The 9,647-nt window shown below is 37.8% G+C and overlaps 1 protein-coding gene across 1 annotated transcript; it reads right to left on the reverse strand.

The window, feature by feature from the left end:
• Positions 1 to 8,709: 8,709 nt before the first annotated feature.
• LOC125416902 (uncharacterized) lies at positions 8,710 to 9,401 on the reverse strand. The gene has a single exon (XM_087911443.1). The coding sequence runs from the start codon at positions 9,390 to 9,392 to the stop codon at positions 8,736 to 8,738; it is 657 nt and encodes a 218-aa protein (XP_087767569.1). The 5' UTR covers positions 9,393 to 9,401; the 3' UTR covers positions 8,710 to 8,735.
• Positions 9,402 to 9,647: the final 246 nt, after the last annotated feature.

Raw genomic sequence — 9,647 nt, forward strand, 5'->3', positions numbered from 1 at the left:
CATGAGTCTAGACCAGGTGGGGTCTTAGAGATGAAAGAATAAGTTGTCACATATCCACATCCCTAATCCAGAAGCTGTCTCCAATTTCAGTCACTTGCAAATATAAAATTAGTTTTGTTCAAGAAAGTATTGCTGGAGAAACAAACTATTCTTAAGGGTAGATCCCATTCCCAACAGTAGACGGCCAAGAAGAAATGAACTCAAATGCATCTCTGGAGGCTTCTTGTTTCATAATTCTGTATCAGTTTTTTTTAATTTTAAGTTTTACTTAATTTAATTTTTTTAATCCTACAGATCATATATGGTTTCTGGCTTTGTATTTTCATGGGATTCCTGAGAGTATGATCACATGGGTTTCTACATCTATATCTGTTTCTTGTTCCTTTTCTTGGGTTCTTTTCCTTCTGTTTGTTCATTTTGTCCTATTTCAACTTGCTTGTGTTTGCTTTATCTTATATTTTTCTATTTTATTTTATTATCCCTTAGATGCTTATTTGGTTTTAAATGAGAAACAGAGTAGATGTGGATCTGAATGGGTGGGGAGCTGTAGGGGGACTTATAATCAGGAATTTGCAAGAAAAACTGTTTTAAATTAAAAAACCAAAACAACAGCAACAAAAAAGTTCACAAGAAACATGGTGTCTGTTTTGTGCTGGTCAACTATGAGAATAAGCCGTGTCCTGATTTGAGTTGAAATGCCCAGTCTTACTCATTGAAGAAAACTGATTTTGAATTTCTCAGTAGGTATCAATTGCAAATAGATTATTGGATAGGAGTGGGCTTCATCCTCATTTTGCTTTTCAGTGTTGGAATTTTGTTTGATTCGAGTTTATGTAGGTCTTGTGAATGCTGTCATATTCACAAGTAAATTCATATGTGTTTCTCTTGCTCCTGGAAAACATGATTTTCTTTTTTTTTAAAGTTTATTAAATTATGAAAGTTTTCATTTCCGCCCCTCCTCCGAACACCCTCCCCCTCCCCCCTCCCCCTCCTCCTCCCTCTTCATCCCTAAGAGCAGTCAGGGCTTCCAGCCCTGTGGGAAGTTCAAGTTCCTCCCCACTCCTTCCAGGTCCCTGAAGGTGAGTATCCGAACAGACTGGATCCCAAAAATCCAGCATATGCAGAGGAAACAAGTCCCAGTGTCATTGTCAGTGGCTTTTCAGAAAGGCTCCGGACCCGTCACATTCAGAGATCTGGCCACATTCAGAAAATCTGGTTGGATCACATGCTCATTCAGTCCCAGTCCAACTGGCCTTGGTGAACTCTCATTAGATCAGTCCCCTTGTATCAGTGGGTGATCGCACCCCTCGCGGTCCTGAGTTTTTTTCATGTTCTTCCTTTTTCTGCCCCAGAAAACATGATTTTCTTGAAGTCACCAACAACCTCTGGCTTTTACGATCTTACCATCTTTTCTTCAGCATAACTATTTGTGCACTGGGAACAGCGATGTGATGAAGGTATCTCAACTAGGGCTCAGTGCTCCAGAGTTTCATTCTCTGCATATTGTCCAAGTGTGGATTTCTGCATTTATTACAATTCCCTACAAGAAAAATTCTGTGATAAGCGATGAGTGATGTACTAATTTATGCTGAAGATTGTGTTACTATGAGTCATTTTATTGCTATGTTCATTTAGTAGAATCATAGTAACAGGTTTTCCCTAGGCTCATGGCCTATTTAGCATCAAGACCTTGTCCTAATTAACAGTGTCATGTATTAGTTATGTTTCATTTGTTGAAATTAAAGACTTCTTTTGAGAATTTCCTGCATCAGAGACTCTTTTCCCACCATTTTCATACTTTCCTGCAACCATCCAACTCCTCCTGTCTTCCTCCCCTGACTCCAATTAATGACCTCTTCACCTTTAATTATTAATGTTACACCTCCACATATATAGTTATATGTATATTATGTAGATATAAATACAATCAGAGTGTACTTCCACTTTTCATCAAAATCATTCTTTACTCACCTGAACATCCATATCTTTCAAGTGCAGCAAAATTTTCTGTCTCAGAAGGAGATCATCAACAGAGAACTAACTTTATTTCTCTTTCCCATGCATCCTATCATCCATAAGAAATGGAAAACTGTTCTATAAATAATCCTTTACATAAAATTAATTTGGTTTGCATACGATACCATTGCTTCAAAGCATATAAAATAATTATTTATAAAAATATACACAGTAGATGAATAGGAAACATAACAGGAAACGATGAGAAACAAAGCAGAAAATCTGCAAATATGATGACCAAGGCATGATGGCACATTCCTGGAGTCTGAAGACCTATGAACTAAATTAGCAGGAATGTGAATTCAAGCCATAGCTAGGGTATATATTGGAATTTTGTACAAGAATAAACATATTAAGAGCGTGATATTAAGTATTTAATACCTTAAATAAGTGTATCTTCATGCACAGAATATTGCTATATAGATCTTTCTATTTATTATCTATTTATTTATGAGAATAGCGTCTGTCTAGGGATTAAATAAATATTATGGAATATATGGTTTTGAAGAAAATGCATGAAATTTATCAAAACTGGAAATATATTAAGGCAGATCACAAGTCTTAATAAATTATAACTTATTGATTATATCTTGTGGATTATTTAAACATGCATTCAATATAAAAGAAAGACTTCTTTTGCTATTAGTTTGTATTTTTTGCTTCTTTTAGAATCAAATGTTATTATTCCTGCTAAAAGGAGAAATCACAAAATAGAATTTAAAATTTTTTTTGGAGAATTTGATTGATGTCATATTTTTGATGATTTTAAGTATAATATTTTTGTTGAATTTTTGGAAATTTCACATAAAGCAGTCCAATCACATTCATTTCCCAGTCCTCCCAGGTCCACTCTCCACCCCATGACCTCTCCCAAAACTAAAGATGAAGAAAGTACAGAAAAAAGTATCAATTTAAAATTGTTCTGTCCATAGACTCACTGGAACATGGTCAAACTAAACATATAAAGATAAAATACAGAAAAATGTTCACATTGATAATCTTGAGAAAGTGGTGAGTCCATTGAAGTGAGCAGCACCTGCTTTCACATTTAGGGTAAACAAGATGAAGAATGAAATGGGAATGAATTCTGGGAAAGTCTTTTCTGTGGCAAACAGAAATAATTTGCTCTCTAACTGCCTGTAGCTTACATTATGATTTAGAATCAGGAAGAGTAAGGAATCGACTAGTTCTGGCATAGTCCTATGTTGCTTCAGGATTTGCTAAACACTCCCAAAAGAAAATTGAAAACAATGTTGAGTTAAAGCTATCTGAATAAATAAATATGCAAAGAATATTGCTTTATTGACTGGATTGCAGAGATAAATTTTCAAGTTAACAATCAGTAAAAGAAAGGAATTATTAATTGGAATTTGTTCAATTTCTTCACACGAATCTATCTTGTAATAAGGACTTCTGTGCCATGAAGACACATGCCAACAGAAGTAGATGTCAGAATAATTTGAGTGCCAGTAGTAACAACTAAGAGGTACAAATTCACTCCAGTCTGATGACTATGACAAAAAAGCTTTTGGCAATAAATGCTGGTGAGGAAGAGGAAGAAGAGCAACCTTTATTCACTGCTTGTGGAAATGCAGGCTGGAGCAGCCATGATGGAAATCAGTATGGAGGGTTCTCAAAAATTTAAGGACATGCACAACTATATTACTTAGGTGCATCTCTTCTGGATCAGCTCTTACCGCCAAGCAGTCATTAACATAATCTTCTGCAGCACTTTTCTCAGCTGGCAGGAAATGGAATCAGTCTAGACGTTCATCAGCAGATAAATGTATTGACGCACTTTGGAATTTTCCTTATCCTTGGACAAAAGTGAAGTGACATCATTTCCAGGTGGTAGAAATAGAATTTGTTAGCCTCAAGGAAGTCATCAGACTCAAAGAAACAACCACACTCTTCCTTTCACATGTGAGTCAGAGACTTTCATTTGCCTAACCCTAAACCTAAACCTAACCCTAACCACAACATGTGTACTTGACCTTTTGTGTGCCTTAGTGTATGTGTTAATGTGTATGTGTGGTACTTCTGTACATAAAATAATAACACCCCCAAAGCACATATGAAACCAACATAAGGGATCTGGAAAACCGGAGCTAGATTTCCTGCTTTCTAATGCAAGGTTTTAGAGACAAAGAGTATGCAGTTTGAAATAGTCAAGGAAGTCAGGACCACGAGGGGTACGTTCACCCAGTGAGACGGTGGGACAGATCTAATGGGAGATCACCAAGGCCAGTTGCAATGGGACTGATGGAGCATGTGATCAAACCGGGCTCTCTGAATATGGCTGACGGTGGAGGCTGACTGAGAAACCAAGGACAGTGGTGCTGGGCTTTGATTCTATTGCATGGACGGGCTTTGTGGGAGCCTTGTCTGTTTGGATGCTCACCTTCCTGGACCTTGGAGGAATGGGGAGGACCTTGGACTTCCCATAGGGTAGAGAACCCTGACTGCTCTTTAGCCTGAAGAAGGAGGGTGAGGGAGAGTGGAGGGAGGGGAGGGGAGGGAAGTAGTAGGAGGGAAAGAGGTGGAAATTTTTAATAAAAAAATTAAAAAAAGATATCCTAAGTGTTTGAATTTATTTTAATCATAGATTTCAGTGATTTTGAAGGTGTCTCCTGCTCTATGGTGTGTGTGAAAATTAGAAATCCCCTTTTAATACTTATTTGCTCATAATAAATTTCACACATTTTGTTCTCAGGGACCATTTTAGAGTATTTTAGAATTTCAGATTGCCCTTTAAAAATGTTCTCATAAGAATTTAAGCTTTGGATAACTAATCAGAATAAATTAACACTTACAAAACATGCATTGATGCAATCACTGGTGTTTATGCATTACACCATTGCTAATTAAAGGTTTTTATGGACAAATGAGCCATGAACGTTTCTGCACTCTTGAAGTTGTGACTTACACACCATTATCCTATTGGTTTGTTTCCATTTTCCTTAAAAAGTTAATCAGTAGATAAGACAAAGAAAAATCTTGTCCCATTCACTCAAGTTTTAGTGTCTCTGATGACAATATGACTATTCTTAATCAATATCTCATATTACAAAACCAGATTTAAAAGAACAAATTGTTCTTTCAATTTTTCCTTCTGCTATTTTTCTTTCAATTAAATTTGCTTGTTAGTTGGCTTCCTGGACAATAAATTATTACAAGGAGAAATAAACATCAATTTACAGGAATAGATGCAATCCCCATGTGACCCATTAACCATTTTACCTCTTATAACCACTTTCCTTCTTACAACATTGGGAAAATTAATATAATTCCAGAAGTCAGCTCCCAAGACATATTCTTGGCAGGCAATGTTTTGTATCTAAAGTTCCTCTTGGTCACTACACAAGCACAATTAGGGCTCTTAATTAACTGCTTTCAGTATGGCAGAATTTTGTAGCACTCTTTACACAGGGGACTCATACAGCAGACAGAAACTTTCTGTGTTGTTTTGATTCCCTGAAGATGCAGTTGCTATGCCCTGTAGTCACAGAACCAAAGTTTCTTCTGTTTCTAGCAATAGTACAGGGACTGATGGGATTTGCCTCTGGCGGTGTTAGTTAAATGTTGGTCTCAGATATGGGAGATTACAAATTGGAGGTATGTGTATTCACCAAGAACTGAGTTTTTTTTTTAAATTAAATTTATAAATAAATTACAATACAGAAAAGAGGATTGTCTTTGTTAGGATTTAATTTTCTGTGACAAAATACCATGATCATATACAACTTGAGGGAGAAAAGGGTTTATTTCACACTGAAGATTACAGTCCATTATTGAGAGAAATCAGTGTAGGAGCTCATGGTAGAGACCTAGGGACAGGCTGTGGGGCACTGGGGCAGACTTTGAGGAATGCTACAGGCTTGTTCCTCATGGCTCATATATTTGCCTTTTTAAAAAGATTCTTCTCGGATACATTACATTCTGACATCAGATTCCCTTCTCTCCATTGCTCCCAGACCCCTTTTCAATTCCTCTTTCCCCTGATCCACTCCTCCTCCATTCTCTTTAGAAAAGAGCAGGCCTCCACAAGATATCAACCAACAATAAGACTAGGCACAAACCTGTTTTTTTTAGCAATCCTAGACCACCTTATCTGGATGGTACCTCTCACAGTGAACTGGGTCTTCCCAACTCAATCATCAGTAAGGAAAATATCCCACAGGCATGTCCACCTGTAAAGCTGGTGGAGCAACTTTCTCAATTGAGGTTCTCTCCTTCAAAATGACTCTAGTTAGTATTAAGTTAACAAAAAATTAGCCAGTACAACTGCTAGAAAAATTATTTTTATAAAGTGATCACCCTTGTAATCCTTATTCAAGTCAAGATATTGAAATTGCCAGACATCCAGAAAATCCTCCTTTCTCCATACACACAAGTGCAATCTGTATTGGTATTCAAATATTTTATTGTGTTAGTTTCCCATCTCCAGTGTGTATTCCAAAGCACTATGACTTATTCTTACTTGATATATTTATTTGTCATGATTTTACAAGTTCTTCTAGTACATATATTTTCTTCTTTGTTGAATGTTCCCCCAACTTTCCGGTCTGATTTTTGCCCTTGAACACTCAGTAAAATATCATATTTATATTCACTTTTTTATTGTATGCAAATGATACCTCAATTTAGAGGATTGGTTATCTCATGCTTGATACCACTTTTGGTAGATGATAGTTGTGTTGTAGTGATCTGTTGTATACACACACCACAACTCCTTTATCAAATCCTTTGTTCACAGCCACTTAGGTGAGCTGCATGGTTAGTGGGAATAGTACTGGAAAAAAAAATATTTTTTCTAGCATTTTTTTGTCACATCATCTCTGTGTTCCAGTATTAATAATCTGTCAGTTTGTGGATTGTTGTAGTGTAGTGCTGTTTCATATTCTTAATTTCTTTATGCTTTTTCCCTTCCATATGTGTTGGAGTTCATGCCCTTTAGTTTGTAGTCTCTCTCTCCACTTCTCACTGCTTCTGTTTGCTTTCTGTCTCTGGTGTATTGTGTTCATTTGGATAGAATCAAGGGAGAAAGTCAATTGCAGTCAGAACTGTGATTGTATGACATTAATAAATCCCAGTGTTGGCGGAAGAAAAATATACTTCTGTCTTAACTGTATCTCAGATAAAATTTAGGAACAAGGTATACTAGAATCATGCCTCAGGAAAATACAGAGCATATAAGTAGGAAAATGAAAGGGGGAACCACGTAGAGGTTGTGATGGGATAAAGGAAGAATGAGAAAGAAAGTCAATGGGTTAGATGTCTGAAAACCAACCTAAAAATGTGTATTAGGTTTAAAGAAAGGAAGAGAAGACACAAGAGAAAGACCAACATAAGAGAAATGTCTCTGAGGCTACCACTCCCTTTATTTCAACTAGCATCAGGTTTTTCCTTATTCTGCTTACACTTCCTGGTACCTTTTTTTCTCCTCAAACTGTATATTTTGTATTTTTTCTCAGCTTGTTTCTTTTCATTATATATCTGTATAACACTGGCCACTAATATCTAGGCAACACAGTCAATGCTAAATTGTTTTGAAATGTCCTTTGCCAAAGTGGCTAATCCATAAATCTTCAACTTAACCTCAGGCAGATATTTTGGACAAGGGAAGAAAGCAGCCACATTTCTCACCAATATATCACAAGAATGATATCTAGGCCACATTCCTCTGAAACCTCTTGAACCAGGCCCTCATAATTCAAAGCACCCCCAGCACACTGTTTTTCATGCTCCTACTAGCTTGGTCCATTAAAATCTGCTTAATGCATCCCACTGCCTTCCTAACCAAAAGCCCCAAAGTTCACATTCCTCCAAACGATAGCATGGTCACAACTTTCAAAGACATACCCTAGTACCTGGTATCAACTTCTGTCTTAGGGTTTTATTGTGGTGAACAGATGCCTTGAGCATGACAATGATTTTTTTTTAACTTAAGGAGAATTTTTTTCACAACTTGCACATATTATCTTTGAATAGTTGTCCCAAGGGCTTTGTTCAATCAGCAGTTAATTCCCTTCTTTCTTCATTAAACCTTTGCATTTATTTTACATGCTGACCATAGTTTCCCCTCCCTTCTCTCTCCCTGTTCCTTCTCACTACCTACCCATCTATCCCCCTCATCCATTCCTCCTCCATTCAAAATGGGGCAGGCCTCCTTGGGAGTAAACAAAGCTTGTCCTATCAAGTTGAGGCATGTCCAAGGCCCTCTCCTTGAGTCAAGGCTGTAAAAGAAATCCCTTCAAGGGGAATAGGTTCCAAAAAGAGAGTCCATGTGCCAAGGACAAGTCCTGATCCCACTGCTAGAAGCCTCACAAACAACAAACTACACAACTGTCATTCACATGCAGAGGGGCTGTGTTGGTCCCATGCAAGTTTCTTAGCTGTCAGTTCAGAGTTTGTGAGCTCCCTTTAGCTCAGGACAACTGCCTCTGTGGTTTGACCTTTCGTGATCTTTTTTTCTCCAAATTAATCAAGATTTAATGGAGAACAATAAATGGCATCAATAGAACAATCCCAATGGTTTTCTGATGCCTTAAAAGTGGGTGGGAAGCTTAGAACAGGTACTTCAGCAGGAGCAATACAACATGTTCTAAGATTATGGAGGTGAGAAAACGTGTTCATTAGTTCAAGATGCCTTGTACACAATACAAAGGTTTCCAGGACAGAAAGGATAACAAAACATATAAAGAATAAATCCAAACTGCTTAACTTTCTACATTTCTCTTGAGTAGTAAACCCAGGCCACCCTTGGCCACTTGTAGGGGTGTCTTTTCTTCTTTATTCTCAATGTAAATACTTGCTCCTTGGGTCACCAGTAATTTTGCTTCTTCCACACTCTCCTCATCACAGGCTAAGTGTAGAGGAGTATTACCCTCAGTGTCTTGGATTTTTATGGATGTTTTGTAGAACGGAAGAATATGAACCATCTTTAAGTTACCCTTGGCTGCTGCCCGGTGCATTGCTGTAGCCTCATAATGCTCCTTAGCATCTGTATCAGCCCCATCTTCAAGTAACATGGCATCAATCTCATGCCTATTTTTTGAAGCTGCATAATGGAGGGGAGTGCAGCCATTTTGGTTGACAGCATTCACTTGTGCACCTTTCAGCAGAAGGACTTTTACAATCTTATCCCGGCCAGCAGAAGCAAATATATGAAGAGGAGACCAGCCTGCGTCATCTTTATCATTCACTGGCATGCTAAGTCCCAGCAAAAATTCAACAATTTCTGTATGACCAGCTGAGCATGCCCAGTGCAATGCTGTTCTGCTGCCCTGATCGGTTCTAGTAGCCAGAGATTTATTGGCCAAATTCTCTCCCTTCATCTCATCCAGCTTCTCGGTGTAGGCCAGGTTGCAGACCATTATGTTAGTTAGACACACTCTCCTCCATTTCACCTTCCCAGAATCTCCATCCCTTTCGTAATCTTGATCCCCTTCCCCGCTCATACAATCCTTCCTCCCACCCTTCAACTGGACTCCCAGATCTGGGCCCAGTGCTTGACTATGGATCTTTGCATCTGTTTCCTTTAGTTTTTGGATGGGGACTCTCTACTGACAATTATGGTAGTCACCAATCTGATTACAAGAGAAGGTCAGTTCAGGAACCTTATCCACTAT

Source organism: Myodes glareolus, chromosome 10 (genome assembly GCF_982192425.1).
Source record: "Myodes glareolus chromosome 10, mMyoGla1.1, whole genome shotgun sequence".
In the NCBI taxonomy this organism is placed as follows: Eukaryota; Metazoa; Chordata; class Mammalia; order Rodentia; family Cricetidae; genus Myodes; species Myodes glareolus.